Below are 16,032 nucleotides of genomic sequence, written 5' to 3' on the forward strand. Positions count from 1 at the left end.
GGAGTTGCCTAGTCAAAGTCCTAACCTGAAACCTATTGAGAGGCTGCAGCATGACCTTGAAAAGCTGGAAAACTCTCCAATATGACTGAATTAGAACAAATCTGCAAAAATGAGTGGCTCAAAATTCCTCCACAGCTGCAAAAGACTCACTGCAAGTTATCGCAAATGCTTGTTTGGAACTGTTGCTGCTAAACATGACGCAACCAAATTTAGGGGGCAATCACTTTTCCACACAGGGCCATGTAGGCTTGATTTTTTTTTTCTACCCTTAATAATGGACATCTTGTGTTATCTTTGACTAATATTTAAATTGGTTTGATGTTCCGAAACACTTAACTGTGACAAGCAAGCAAAAACAGGAAATCACGAAGGGAGGTCAACGTATTTTTACACCACTGTAGCATATTTGTATTTAGGGGAATAAAGTTTCAAATTTAATCAACATCTTTGTTCATTTATTCAGACAGGTAGCACACATTGACAGAACATCCATCCAGAAAGATCAGCAGACTCTCACCTGAGAGTGCAGCCATTAAAACCTCTTACACACTCGCTTCCACAGTAAAAATGACATTTAAATACAATCAGTAACTACAATACGGGCAGTTTATTGGCACAATGATTAAAATGTGCGCTTTTGTAATGCTTTCTCAAAATTATCCTTAAAAGTGCAGTTCTTGTCCCTCCAACATCGCTGCCACCTTGGCGTGTCAAGTGTCAACGTCAAGGGAAGCCACCTGTGGGAAGTAGCCACTGTTCAGGAACATGCGAGCTGAAAACGGAGAGGAGCAGGTATCATCTGAATCGAGAGCCTCTCTCTGATCCTGCTGCAAATCCAGAGAGGAAACATTGTTCTCCGTGTCTTCCTGTGTTCTCGGAATCTCTTGCAAGCAGACTCCTTTCCAGACAGACGTTTCAAAGGTTTTAGGCCACAAAAGATCCCCGGTAGAGCCAAGAGTGGCCCAATGAGACGAATTAGAGCAATCCATGTTGGACAGGAAGCCTCCCAGAAATCCTTCAAATCCAACCAAAAGCCTGTCTTCCTCTGCGTTTTCTGGATGTTCCCGTTGCTCCTCCCTTGCATCCTTGATCTCCTCGTCAAGCGGAAGCAGCGCGGCAATCTGAGGCTTGTAGCCGGTGTGTTCAACCAGAATGGTTCTAGGGAGCGATTTCGCCTGTCGGGCTCCGTCCGGGGACTCTTCCACGTGGATGCTGGGGTACGCTTCGTCCCTCTCGTCCTGGGAGACCACGAGGATCGGGGAAAGGGTCGGGTCACTGTCGGTGAAGGAGAAAAGAGGCTCACTTCTGTCGTCCTAAAGAAAAGAAAACAGCAGGAAAAAATGATTGACAAATATTGAGTTATCACTACAAGGCAAATATGTTTGTTGGACAAATGCACATTTTATAAACATTGAGATCTAGAAGGGCAAAAGAGACCATTAGCAATGGTTTCTCTTCCTGTAGCGTTGTTCTATAGGTTTAATATTAGAATAATCCTTAAATGGCACGAATTTGCAGCTGTTGTAGCTGCTGGCTGTCTTAGGTGCTAATACATCCAGAGTTGATTACCTCCAGCAGCCTGATGGCGTTGCTGTGCCCTGGTTTGGGCAAGTTGTCCACGAGCCACTCAGGTCCCCATGCTATACATTTCTGTTTGATCCTACAACAAAAGAAGAAATAAGATTTATTTTTTTGGATACGCATAGTTGTATAACTTTGTTTTATTGGTCTGAATTGACAAAGTTAAACACAGATTACTTCAAAAAAGTGTTCAAACCATGAGCATATTCACGTTTTGTCACATATCAGCCACATATTATATTTCATTAGCATTTTGTTTGTAAAGGCCAGCATAGACTAGCGAAAAATTGTGAAGAGGGAGCAAAATCATGCATGCTTTCAACATTTTGTACAAATAATATCTGGACACTGTTGTGCAACTCTCTTTTACTCTCATACCCTTAAATAAAAAAGGCTCCTGGTGACGCTGAAGGAGCTGCATAGATCACTGTTATCTTGTTGTCAGAAGGTTCTGGGTTCTTTCTGCACGGCGTTTTCATGTTCTCTCTGCGCATATGTGGATTCTCTCTGGGTACTCCAGTCCAAAACTGTGCATGTCAGATGAACTAGCTACTCTAAGTTGCCTTTAGATCTCGACCATGTGTGTATGCATGCTCATCTGTCCTGTGTTCTGTGTTGCAGTTCAGCTCAAGGCTTGTTCACGTGTTAGAATGGCCTAATTAAAGGCCATACCGTAAGCCTATTGAGAATCTGTGCAATCTGACTGAGATTGGAACTATGTACAAAAAAAAAGAATCCACAAGAATGCGCTTTTCGTTGCGATTACGTGGGTCCAATATTTTGTGTCGGTTTAAATTAATGAAATCCCATTGAAACACACGGAGGTTTGTGGTTGCGACGTGACAATATGTGGTTAAAAGTGCAAGTGGAGCCAAAGCTTCTGCAAGGAAGCGCACATAGATGCTAATGTCATGACTAATGATGCAGATAGCCAAATAGCAACATCGGAATGAGGTTTAGGTTTCTGTTCACTACAACCAAGTGGGTTTTTACTCATGTTGCGGTGTGGTTTTTCACTAAAAATTAACCACAGGGTCCTCCATCCCTTTTACTCGTAAAACAAAACTTATGAACGTTCAAGCTGCAGGACAAAGAGCCGAAGAAAAAAACGACGCCAGCTCAGAAGTTTGTCTAGTAAAATGACTGAGGCTTTCTGTGGAAAAGGAAGCTTTTCTTTTTGTAAAATTACCGTTTCCTCACACAGCTCCAGCACATCAGGTTGGCTACAATTGCTATGGAGATCGTAATGCTGAACACAATCGCAATCACCAGCCCCACTGTAAGAGATATAAAGAAAAAGTCATTATTTGGATGAATCCCGGACTCAGAACCTTATTTTTCCGTACTGATCAGGTGAAATTAAGACTATGTATGTAAAGATTTTATATATGGTGATATTTTGCGACTAAAGATAGAGAAAATGTATTGACCTGCTGGAGCTGGAGGCTGAGATAAGGTCTGTCTCCCTCGAGGCCCTTCTCCTTCTGAGTTCGATGCGGTCAGCTGAAGGGACAACGTTCCTTCTGGACAGTCCAGCCACGTCTGTCTTTGGCCAGATCCAGACACTGTCACTGTGCAGAAGAAAACGACAGTTAGCTTTTTTCCCATCCTGCAGAATCTAAAGAGTTTCTTGCTTGATTGCTCAACTTAAACCACTGCAGCTGTTTTTTGAGCTGTTTGTTTTTTTTTTGCACGAAAAACAGCTCAGCCTAGAGCAAAGCTTTTTGAACTGAAAGTCAGCGTTGGCTGCTGCTTGATATGCCCAGTGATGCAACTTGTGTATCAGCCTTGAGAATATTGACGTGGAGTGTTTGAAGGGTATTCAACTCACGGGCTTTGCATTGTGCTGCATGCCAGCTTGAAACAGTGCAAAGTTGACCCAAAAGGAAAGGAAAATGATACATTGTTTGCAAACTTGGGGTTAGATGAGAGAGCATAGGTTAGGGGTGTCCACAGTCAGTCTTCAAGGGCCGGTGCCATGCATGTTTCAGCTCTCTCTCAATGTTCTGCAGAGACCTCTTAAAGAACCATCGCTTGATTCAGATGTGTTGGAGAGAACGACAAACATGCAGGACAACTTTGGACACCTCTGGCATAGGTTATTCATGGACCAGTCAAATTAGAAATCGAATCTCACAGATGCTCTTATGCAAACTCACTAAGCTGTTTTGTCAGGAGGAACAGGCAAAAGTTCTGTTTTCTAGACGAACAAAGCCCCAAAAGACTCACGGCTGTAACTTCAGCAATAAGTGTTTGATGCGTGACAAAATCTAAAAAAGTTGAAAATGCATAAATACTTTTGGCTCGGCAAAGTCAGCGGTCAGTAGTATTTACCCTCTGCTACTGAGTGTATTCTGTTTGACGTCAGAGACTCGTACTGAAACTCACATGAAGTGTAGGAGAGACGAACATTTGCAGTCAATACTGACCCACAGACTGTAGGCTGAGGAAGCCGCACGGTTCTGCATACTGACTAAACCAGTTTCTGTTCTTACACCCAGCCAAAAGTCAAAGTTACCTTTAAGAGCTGGATGCGACTTGGAAGTCCAAAAAACAAATGCTACCTTTTTGAAACTTTGCTATATTGAATTTGAAGACAAAAAAGGAGAAAGCAAAAATAACAGTTAACCTGAATAGATATGATGTTGCGTTTGTTGTAACTAATCATCAAGCCCCATGCCAGGATCCAGAAACCCATCCAATGACAGCCAACTGATTGGGGATTAATGTGTGCATAATGATGCCATTTAAAAGTTTCTGTGCACATGTACAAGTTAAAATAAACCAGGCAAAAGGAAAAACCTGCAAATAATATTCAGAAGCAGATAATTAATATAGAGTACACCAGAATCATTTTGTGCAAAAACCCTCAACCAGACTAACGGCGAAAAAGATAACACAGATCATTCAGCGAGCACATGACACTTTAGAAAGAGGAAAAGGTATAAGCTCTGAGGAGCTCTCATAGTCAGGTCCTACAAATACAGAACCAGGCAGGCTAGCTGGTAACAGCCTCTTCTGACACATGTGCATGAAGCCACACGGCTTCCTGTTTTGCGGTCAGAACGAGTTCGAGGAACCTCTAAAGATGCTGCTAAAGCGACATCAACTCGTGTTTGGCTCCAGTTTCTTCACTACTGAAAATCTTCTTCAAATGTCAAAAACACTGGATTGCCAGCAGATGCTGGCTTTGATGTTAGGTTGCTATGTGTGTGTGTGTGTGTGTTTTTTTGCGCTTTGAAAGAGTGATTAGCAATAACAGAGAAATAATAATTTGAGCTCCACGTCTGAATTTCTTTTCGTTACGGGAAGCCTGAGCGAAAAATACCCTGCTGATGCACTGAAACTTCGAGGGAGGGGAATATCAATGGATTGCCACTTGCACGCTTTCCATTTTGTAAGTGTGGTTTGTGCCGAGACGCAACGCATGCGAACTGCTGAATGTATAATTCAGCAGTTTGGAGTTTGGAGTTAGGAGTTTGCCTTTGCTTGAGACCAAGGTGAAGTACAAGGACACACACACACGCACAAAAAATGTTTGCTGTTACAGGAGGGCAAGGGCAGGCTGAAGCGGTGATGAGCAAGAACAGGAAACTCACTGCAAAGTTGTGTTTCCTCCCACACTTTCAAACCAACATGGAGCTTTATTGTGAATGAGAGGCTCCACTTAATTTCAAGGTCAGATATAATCAAGTTGTTGTTGTTATTTTGGAAAAAGGATTTTCTTTTCCTCAAAGTCATTCAATGACTTTCTCCAGACTGCAGGGTAAACCGAGTTTGAAAATATAGCAGCGGTTTAAATATGCTCAAAATCCTTAGTAGTTTTCTTTATTTTATATGTAAAGATGTGACTTCATTATAACTTTTTACTCATTTGTTTATCCTTTCAATTTCCAATTTTAGTACAATAAACTGGTTCTACTATGCTACTTTAGAGTATGATCCCTTAATAATGTATGCATTATTTCCTTCATACTTTAACTGCATAATCTTGTAGCTTCAAATAGAAGTCTGGTCATGCAGAGCATTTGAGAGTAATCATTAACTTACACTATATTGCCACAAGTATTCATACAGATGTGAATTTGATTTAAAGACTTATTTTTAATCACCGGGGTTTAATATGCCAGCCCCCATGTGCTTTCTCTCCCACTTTTATATGTTTTTGATCATTTTTGACCTTTTGTTCCAGAATCGCATTTGTGGGGTCAGACACTGATGTTGGATGAGATGTCCTAGCTTGCGGTCTCCGCTTTAATTCATGCCAAATGAATGTCAAGGCACATTGAAGCATTACGGTTTCCTTTCACTGGAACTACAGGGGCCAAGCCCAATTCCTGAAAAAGCTGACAATCACCCTACTTACCTCAAATCTTCACACCTGAGACAATGCAGTAAAGCAAGTGGTGTTACCCTGGCAACAGCTAAATCCACACTCATCCACTGGATCGTCATTACCACTCTGCTCTAGAATCTACTGGCATGCCTTACATCACCACATCTGACGATTTGCGTTTCCCTTGGTCAAGTAGAATATGGATGCAGCTGCTTGGCCATGAAAACCCAGGATAGAAAAGTATAGTATTTGATTTCAGCATTTTAGGTCTGGATGAGTTTTAAAAAAAGAAAATTAGCGTGCATGATGGAATAAATAAAGATCTGACTACTCTTTGAAAATTGAGTCTGTGAAAGTTTTCAACTTGACAGCTTTGCAGGAACCCTGTTGAAAGCTTCTGCACTTTTAAATGCTACAAAATAAGATGTCTACTTTGGAAAGCAAAGAAGCAACACTGCAAATAAAGGGCGTGAGAGATTAAGAAGACTTAAAAACGCACAGCCAGCAGTAAACCGAACAAGATGAAAGAACTGCCATGAAGACATGTGAGAGGAAGTCTCGGGTCTATCTAGAGACTTGATGACACAGAGCATAGAGGAAGTTGTTGAATCAAAATAACTCATCAGAACATTATCCAGTTCAGACAATCTGTAAATAATCAAGAAATCTACAGAATACTAGGTTACAGTTTGTTTCTTACTGTAAACAGAAAGGCCAGATGAAACAAAAGTTAAACAAAAAGGCCGTTGTTTTCATATTTCTTTTCTAAAGACACAAGGGAAATCTAACTTGGATTTGTTTTTGGGTCTTGTAAATCAATACTTGATTTACTAATTGTAGATTTTGCCTACACTTCTTTGTAAAATAGTTCTAACGCAGTCAGACGGGATTGAAAATGTTCAAATCTTCGCAGAGCCTCAGCTGGATTTAGGTCTGGACTTTGGTTAGGTCATTTTAATACATAAATATGCTTTGACCCATAGCTTTGGCTGTATTTTTGAGGTGACCTTCAACCCCAATCTCAAGTCCTTTACTCAACTTTTCTTCCAGAATCGGCCTGTATTTTTCTCTATTTAATCTTCCCATAATCTTTGAACAGCTCTCCTTTCCCTATTGAAAGGAATCATGCCCACAGTATGATGCAACCACCATTATGTTTAACAAAGGGGATGGTGTGTTCAAGGTCAAATAAAGTATACATTTTCCATCACACATGGCAAAAACATACATTTTGGTCTCGCTTGACCCGAGCACCTTCTTTCATGTTTTTCCCAACCTTGTTTGTAGCAAATTGCAAACAGACCTTCTTATGTCTTTCTTTAAAAAAAGTCGAATCATCTATCAAAAGGCCAGACTTGAGAGCTATTAATAGTTCTCTTGTTTGAAAAGTTTCTCATGATGGGTTATTTGTATGTTTGTATTCTTCCTAAGTGCTCACCGTTGAGTTCTGCGCTGCTGGAGTCCAGTGTCTGCAAGTAGACAGTGTACTTTGAGATGAAGCCTCTCCGTTGGTCCACGGGCAGCTCGTCCCACCGGACCAGGATCCGTCTGACCTCACGGGTCAGAACATGGAGCACGGGAGCTGAAAGTGGCCCTGAAGCAAACACACATGGACACAATGGTTAGAGAATGGTTGGTGCAGACTGTAAAAAAAAAACAAAAAAACAGTAAAGCTGTCTGCTTTACTCTGTTCTCTGGAGTAGATCGGTGTGGATGTTGGAGCACTGACGCCTCTGGTGGTCACAGCATACAAAGACACGTTGTACCTCACACCCGCCATCAAACCTGAAACAGAGTGTGAAGATGAAACCCGCTCTGTATTCTGAAAGCAGGTAGCTTACTTCACTATGTCTGGTTGGTGGGTGTGACATATTATGCTTCCTATACAGTGTGATTAAGGCAAAAAGACAGAAAAATAATTATACTGAACAACGGCCACACGGGGGCGCTGTTTGACCGCTTTTAAAAGCCACCCTGTGATCTGCTGATTTATGCCAGAAAGTTCTCGAAAAGCGTGGTTAGATGTCTTACGGTGGCACACCGCAACTAAAAGCGACAGCATAATTTTTATTATAGGGAGAGGTAATGTTGTGAAGATTAAGAAATGACAGAAACATGAATAAATATATATATGAGTATATATAAGTGTTGTCTGGTCAACAATTCCTTTTCTCATTCTAATCTAATATGTATTTTCAACTATTCTTTTTGTAATTTGAACAAGTTATTTAAATTTTCATAAAAGAAAACCACCACAAATTTGAACCCAGGACCTTCTTGCCAACTGCCCCACTGTTCAGCCCTCATTATTATATTGTTCATTAATCCAAAAGTATTTGCTTCAAGTGTTTACCCTTGCTTACATTTTTCAGTCTTACTTCAGAGAAGAAGTCATACACTGTCTTTGTTTGAGTTGAAGTTTATGTTGAGTCAAAAAAGCAGCCTCCTCATTTTAGTTGCATATTATCCTCTGAGTTTGTTTTTAATGGTTAATATAAATTTAACTTCAGACAAATCCAAGAGCAATTAAGGTAAGAAGGAAAATCTATTTTTTAAAATGTCTCCACAAGAGCAACTGGTGAAGGACTTTAGGATTTTACAGGAATATTTCCTTATTAATTTATCTTCACTTTGCCCTATTTAAGGTATTTGGAGGAGAATTAGCATATCCAGAAAATTCATAAAAATATGAAATGTGTCTTATTTTAGCAATAAATAAATGCATGTGTGTGAATGAATGACTATACCTGCGATTGTTGTGTCTTTCATGTCTCTAAGCACCTTTTTCCACTGCAGCCCCATTGGAGGCATGCTTTCCCATTCTACTACAAAGTACAGAAGACCTGTCTGAACCGTCGTAGACCAGGAGACACGAGCAGCGCTGCCGTCTGCTCCTGGTGCTGAATCAAAGAAAGATTCAGAAGCACCTAAATGATCGAGACATTTTAGTGATTACCACAGAAACGTAAAGTATTAGAAACATTTCAGTCCCTTTTGTGTAACTTTATTTGCACCTGCATGTCTGAGATCTACAAAAGCCGGCGGAGACGCCCCACTGGAGGTCACTGCACTGACGTTCAGTCCAAGAACCGCCACTGGTGCCTGGACTGAACACTGGCTGGAAGCGGCAGGACAGATCTCCTCTCGGCCATCATCCAGGACGATGCTGTACCGCAGCAATTCACCACTGTAATCCTCCACAGGCAAAGGCTGGGAACAAGATCATTTATCAAATTGTTAATGCATGGGAAATACATACTTCCACCTTCCCAACTATTACAGGAGGAAAATTTGAAAATGAATTTAACAATCAAAAAATAACTTAAACATAAAAATCCAACATTTCGCCTAATTATATGGATGTTTGGAAGATTATTAGCAGAAAATATCAATACCTTCCAGAAAACAGTAACGCTCCTCAGCCCGGGTTTGGCCTGGTCTCCTAAGCGTCTCCATACATGCAGCTGCTGAGACGGACCTGGTGGAACGGACGCAGCATGAAGTTTCTCTGCCAGGTGTCACACAAGAACCACTTTCACTCCCTTATATTTCAAATATCTCATTCTTGCCTTTTCCAGGACTCATCCTCTTCACAGACGGGCTCCATTTGCTGCAGAGAACTCGCTGGCTGGTTTTAAAGCTCGTGGCCTGTCCTGATGCGTAGGAACACGTTCTGATTTGGAACTCATATTCAGTCTCAGGCTTTAGGTTCTCCACTCGTATCAGACCCTCGCTCAGCTCTGCTCCCGCTCTCTGCTCCTGAAAGAGTGTGGGATGTTTTTAGGTTATTGCATGAGAAGATTTAAAACAAGAAAAACTGCAAAGTCAACATGACGCCGCTTTACCCAGGTATTGTTTCCTCGCAGCCTGATTTGGGATCTGAGGCGCTTCGAAGACTCAAAGGTTTTCCAGTGCAGCACGGCTGATATGGAGTCATTCATGAACTCCACCTTAACTACGTGAGGGGTTTCTGGTATCACTGAATTATAAAACAACAATAAAGCGATCTGAACAGGCAATGGCAAATGTGCTAAAAATAAAAACTACAGATCTAAAGGCGTTCGCAACTTTTGCAACCACAAACTTCAACATGTGACAGAGCAACACAAAGTAGTGCACAATTGAGAATTGTTAGAAAAGGAAATTCAAATAAATGGTTTTCACAAATAAAAATATGAAAAGTGGGATATTACATTTCTATTCTGCCTCTTTATCCAGATACCCCAAATATAATCCTGCACAACCACTGTTTTCAGAAGCCACCTGTTTAGCATATAGTGGACCTGAGTGAGATTTAATCTCAGCTTAAATCCAGAATGTTCTACGAAAGCCTCAGAGGTTTGTCAGAGAACATTAGAGAATAAGCAGCAAACAAAGACCTTGTTTGCAGTTTTCCCACAAGCCATACAGGGGAAACAGCAAAGAAGGGCCAAAATGTATATTTTTTTTGCGTACATGAAATACTAAAAAGTCAAGTAACGCTATGAGAAACCTGCAGAAGACTTGAAGCTAGGATCAGGCTCACCCTCCAGCAGGTCATCAATCCTTGACATGGTCAAATTTAGCTGATCATATTGTGCCAAAAGGTGAAAACTCTCTCTATTTATTGAGTTTTGATTAAAAATACAAACACACTACAGTTTTCAGATATTTATTTGTCAAAAACTTTAAAACCAATACATAATTTTCTTTCCACAATGTTGCACTACTTTGTGTAGGTGTATCACACACCTACTATCCCGACAAAATACACTGATGTATGAATCAGCTCTGTAATCTATTGAACAGCTACTGTCGGTGAACTTGCTAAAGTTCAAACAAGGCATGCAGTGGGCAGGTGGCAGAAAGAAAGAAGAAATTGTCCCCTTGTGACATACATTACAAAAAGAGAAACTTTACTGAAAGTCAAATTAGTCAGACTCAGGAGAAAACAACTGATTGAACTAACCACTCGACATATGACTCAGCCTTTAAGCGGTGATGATTCTGATTAATTAATTCAAATGAACAACTAGGTTAATGCACTCCCATTGAATGAATGTTGAAGCGTTACCTATGTCTGCCAGAGAAAAGATGAACGGGTCCGACCGGGACGCTCCAAAGCGGTTGTAAGCGGAGACGGTCAGCGTGTATTTAGTGTTTTCCTCTAAGATTGCTCGTGGTACGCTGATTTCCTCCCCGTCCGAGATCAGATCTAAAACACTTTCATTCTCCCTGATAATAAAAAAGGAAAGGAAAATTAGGCCACAAGCACATGCTGACTAAGAAGCAAATAGGAAGCAAATCTCTATACCTGTGGACTGAAACGTTGTAGAATGTGTCGATGTACGTTTCCCGTCCTCTGTCCAGTGAGCAGTTTATCAAATCAGAGCTCCTTGTTGTTCCACAGTTGATATTTGCAGGCTTGTCAGGAGGAACTGTAGTGATATAAAAAACCAAGAGAATGTTTCTTATCATCTGGAAGCGCAAACAAATGTTTAGGATTAATTTGTGAGATAAGTTTAGCATCTGCTCTGCACTCACAAAAAAATCCCCCAATCCAAACATGATGTGGTGGCTTCACTGCAGCTTTCACCCAACGGCGTTTTTAAGGATCTAGCTCTCTTTTAATCGAGCAGCAGATAATGTAGAAAATGTTCAGCTCCATCCAGGTCATCATACAGCGGTCAGATTTAGCTGATCATATTGTGCCAAAAGGTGAAAAGTTATCTAAGGGAAGACAAGCTGTCTGCATTTGAGTCACTGACTTGGCAGCAATCCCTCCTCCTCAACAAGCATGAGGCAGCAGTGGGGAGTAACAACTCCCTTAAACGGAGGAGAAACCGAATAAACGAGGTCATCTGTAACAACTCTGCACTAGATTAAAGCGGTCTAATATTTTACAAGAGAAAGTTATCAGTACAATGCAAAATTACTGAAGGTTTTTTTTTTTCTTTAGTTGCCTTTTCACTCATTTTCAATTCAACTTAAGGCGTTTTAGGTTGTTTTTTTTTTTTGCTTCGTCATTTTCTTTGACCCACAAAATATGAAATAAAAAAGGTGATTTCTCACAGCGGTAATAGATGAACTCACAGTATAACCGAGAGAAAGATGATAGATCTTTCAGGTTCAATATTTTAGAACAAAATGAGTACTAAAGCAGACCCTGAAAGAAAAATAACTAAACAAATTTTTGCAATTTTGTGAGACAAATGTAAAGCCGTTGGGACTGATTTAAAAGTATTGCCCAGAAAATTATTAAGTAATGCAATAAGTTAACAAGTAATGCAATAAGTTAACAAGTAATGCAATAAGTTAACAATTAACTGTTACTAAAATGTGATTCTAGCAATAGTTATTACAACTGCATATTCCAGTTATTTCAGACTGGATTATACAATCGCATTCAATAAATTAACATATGTGTTCCTCTGGGAGTTATTTGTCAAATACAAGATGCCTTTTTGAAAACAATACTTCTCATTAAATCCACATTTCTGGATTAGGAATGTCTTTCTTAATGGTCAGGCGTAAAATGCTGATCGTGTTTTCATTAGTTCTAAGCCAAAAGTCATCATAATTTACAAAAATAAAGTTTTGAAAACATGAGTGTGTGTGCACTGATTCCAGATAATGTGTTTTCTGAATTGAAAATGAAACACACAGTGAAATATACGAGCTTTCCAATATTATTCTAATTTATTGAACATGAGTGTGTATAAACAAGCTAATAAAATTATAATTTTTGAGCAGCCACAATGAGGTTCTGAAATGGAGCAGTGTATACTTTATTACTCATTCCTTCTCAATATGGTGGCTCAATATGCTTTAATGCGCTACAACCAAACCGTATCTTGGTTTAGTATTGTTTAATAGGCAAAATTTAGCTTAAGGTACATTTAAAAGATTCCTGTAAAATTTGGTAAAAGCTTATTATTGTCTCTACAAAATACCATATTTTTAAATAATATAAAATTATCAGTCTATTATATGTTTTTTTAGCGTAACTGCACTGTGAGAGAAGATTAAAATAGTTTCTCCCCTGTCCCACACCTCCTTCCCGACCCGCCCAGGCATACGTACGTCCAAGACGTAGATCTAGGCCACAGATGATTTCCAGAGCAGGCAGCTGGCTGCTCTTCATCTTGCAGACCACCTTAGACAGCGGCTTAGACACGCGGGTCAGGTAGAATGCCGTTGTGGTGCAGTTGACTCTTTTCGACAGATTCACAGTCTGTTTATTCAGGTCCAGGTACATCTTCAACCTGAAAGTCAACAGTAGAAGGCGGTTTTATATATCTGAAGGTATCATTTCAGAAAAACAATGCAGAATGCTGCGTCTAAGTGCACAAAGGAGCGTTATAGGAGATCCTTCCTCACGGTCTCTGTTAGACAAACTCAGTAAATGTTTACATCCTTGATGTTTTTTGTACATCTCTGTTAGTTTCTCATATTGTAAATAGTCTGTTGTCTTTTAATGAACAAACACACACACATACATTATATACGCTAAAAAAATTTCCTACTCAGCTGCATATTACTTGGATCAGAGTACTTGATAACTGCACAGTACGTTTAAGTTGTGATCATGTCCTTAATTTATTATTTGGGCTTATATATTTTGAATACTTTTTTAAAATCTTTGTGTGAATCCATATGCTTTAGTTCTGCTGCTAATCCTGAATTTTCCACTGTGGCATAATAAATTACATTTCAGACACATTTTCTATTGAGTGTTTGCAAGTCCAGTGAAAACATTGCAAAGTAAGCCTGGTTGATGACAGCGAAGCTAGTGTCTGACGTGCAGCCCAGGTGATGATGCTTGAAGTAGGTGTCTGATTTAAAGCCTCTCTAACGATGCTGAACTTGGTGTTTGATTCTGGGCATGACAAGTGATGCCGAAGCTACGGATAATCAAATCTGATCGCATTTGGTTATCTGTAGATATCTAGACATGGTTAAACAAAAACCATACTGTTCTACAGAGAACAGAGATGCTATAATCACATTTTAAGAAGAATTTACTATTTACAATTTTAAGAAGAATTTAAAATGTTTCTCCTTGTCACTAAGACCACCCCTGATCGTGAGAAGCCTGAAAAGCTGAATATGCAGCCAGGTCATCCATAAAGTCCTTTTTATGAGGCACAGGATGAGTGATGAGGGGGAAGGGGCTCCCCCCCCCCGGGTGGCATTCTTGCCAGATCCGCCACTGTAAAAACACATATGTTCTGCATTTGTCAAAGTTTCAAAGCAAATATGCTCACTCCTTTTCACATTTGAAGGTGTGGCAGTACACGGTCAGGTCTGAACCCATGAGCAGGACAGTGGCCGGCTCTGCTGTCGCATAGCCGCTGGAAATGAGGTCCATACAGCCTGCAGGGAACAGAGGGCAGCCTGTGCAAGAAAAAAAGAACCCTTTGAAAATTCAGAAACAAGACTCAGCTTCTTGCATGCTTATTCTTTTTTTGTCAAATGAAGACTTAATGAGCAACAGAGAAGAACGGATGGACGGCTTTGTGGACGAACAACTCACCATTGATGGAAAAACAAAACAGCAAGATAATGCATCTCCAACTGGCTAACAAGAGATTCATCTCAGCTCATCTCTCTGAAACCGGAGGACCCTGTAGAGTGATGAGAAAAAAATATTCTATTATTAAAAATCATGGGTTACATCTTTAAGAATGAAGCACACGATGATTGTACCTCATCCATCCGTGTCCAGAAATAAGGCACCAATCTTTCCAACATGAGGAGGAAGAGCAGTTTATTGTCTCTCCTATCTCACTGCAGGTTTTCCTGTTGATAACATTCTCATAAGTGCGTCACAGCAGCTGTGACACATCCACCCTGCCACATTAAACAAAAAAAAACATATATATATATATATATATATATTCTGCTGTAATATGGGATTGTGATTTTAAATCACCACAAATGACTTGAATTTCAAAGTCATCCTGAAAGCACAATTATTTCCAATTGTGCTCATTTTCCCCCACTTATTTCCCCAAAGAAGATAAAACTCACCAGAATTACGTCCTCTAAGCATTTTTCTTATCCAGTGATAATTTCAACAACCGTCTGCTTGTCTAACGCGACCTGCTTTGTTCCACGCGCTTCCTTCGACTGATCTTTGCAACAACAGAGTCACATCTTAAGGAGGTCACTGACCTAGTTTGGCGGTATTCTGTCAGAGCAGAAACTTTGAACATTTGTCTCAGTACTTGTGCGCCCTACTTCAACTGCCTGTTTTTCATCACCACAAAAGGCTGATCTGACGTAAAAGTGTCACCGTCGCCAGAGTGGCTGCTCTCGTGAACATGCTGCTGTTAGCGGATTATTGAGCGATAAACCCAGATTACTGCTCGCAATTATGCGCTGACCACTGCTTCCATCCAACCCGGTTTCTCTGCTTCCTGCTAACACCGACTGTTTTTCAGAGTTTCCTACAGTAAATGCTAAAAGTGCTGATGCCCTGAGGAGAAAAATGGTTTATCAGCATGAGCCAAGCTAGAATTTATATTAAAACAAAAACTATTAGAAAACTATTACAGTTATTTTTGCGTTTTCTACAGGGAGATAAGTCATACTTACATGTTTACTGCTTTGCTTCACTTGACATGTCATATTTGTTTTGCAGCTCAGCTCTTTGATGGTGTTTGTAGCCTGTCGCTGAACTGGCGTGTCTCTCTGAGCCTTTTTTTTTTTTTTTTTTTTTTTCAGTTAAGCTTGCTTTTGTAAATTTTACGAGTTTTTTCCGTCTCTAACCTCAACGGCTTTGCAGGGAAAACCCAGAATTTGAGCAGAACGCCTGCTCGTAAAGATAAAACAGACCTCAAAATTGGTGGGCCGCTATTAGTGCTTGGGTTGAAAGAGCAGAATGTTAAACCTGGGTGAATATTGAACGCGCTACTTTTGATATATGATTTGTTGCTTGATGCGTTCTGTGTCTCAAGCTTCACTCAGCCTGACTGTCTTGACTCGGCTCTGCAATCTAATTTCAAAATTTCCTCACATGTCAAACCGCAGACTGAAACGACAATGTGGACAACACTACAGTGTCCTCGTCCCCTTTTCTTTAAGGCATACAGTGAATTGCAAATTAGTCACGACACCTGTACTCTTTCTAA

General features: G+C 40.2%; 1 protein-coding gene across 3 annotated transcripts; it reads right to left on the reverse strand.

Moving 5' to 3' along the window:
- Positions 1–433: 433 nt before the first annotated feature.
- il23r (interleukin 23 receptor) lies at positions 434–15,583 on the reverse strand. 3 transcript variants are annotated; one of them, XM_028028928.1, is made up of 18 exons: positions 15,497–15,583; positions 14,606–14,698; positions 14,433–14,523; positions 14,164–14,293; positions 12,980–13,161; positions 11,211–11,334; positions 10,971–11,131; positions 9,763–9,896; positions 9,487–9,676; positions 9,313–9,395; positions 8,932–9,127; positions 8,665–8,844; positions 7,604–7,702; positions 7,356–7,511; positions 3,012–3,152; positions 2,771–2,858; positions 1,570–1,660; positions 434–1,313 (listed from the first exon to the last, which is right to left on the reverse strand). In XM_028028928.1, exons 3-18 carry the CDS (start codon positions 14,491–14,493, stop codon positions 711–713), a joined length of 2,619 nt encoding a protein of 872 aa, XP_027884729.1. In that variant the 5' UTR covers positions 14,494–14,523; positions 14,606–14,698; positions 15,497–15,583; the 3' UTR covers positions 434–710. The 3 variants fall into 3 exon arrangements, with proteins under 3 accessions (XP_027884729.1, XP_027884728.1, XP_027884727.1); XM_028028927.1 differs by having other exon boundaries at positions 14,606–14,749; XM_028028926.1 differs by lacking the exon at positions 15,497–15,583 and adding an exon at positions 14,930–15,487 and having other exon boundaries at positions 14,606–14,749.
- Between the last annotated feature and the right edge of the window lie 449 nt (positions 15,584–16,032).

This window comes from Xiphophorus couchianus, chromosome 9, assembly GCF_001444195.1.
Source record: "Xiphophorus couchianus chromosome 9, X_couchianus-1.0, whole genome shotgun sequence".
Classification (NCBI taxonomy): Eukaryota; Metazoa; Chordata; class Actinopteri; order Cyprinodontiformes; family Poeciliidae; genus Xiphophorus; species Xiphophorus couchianus.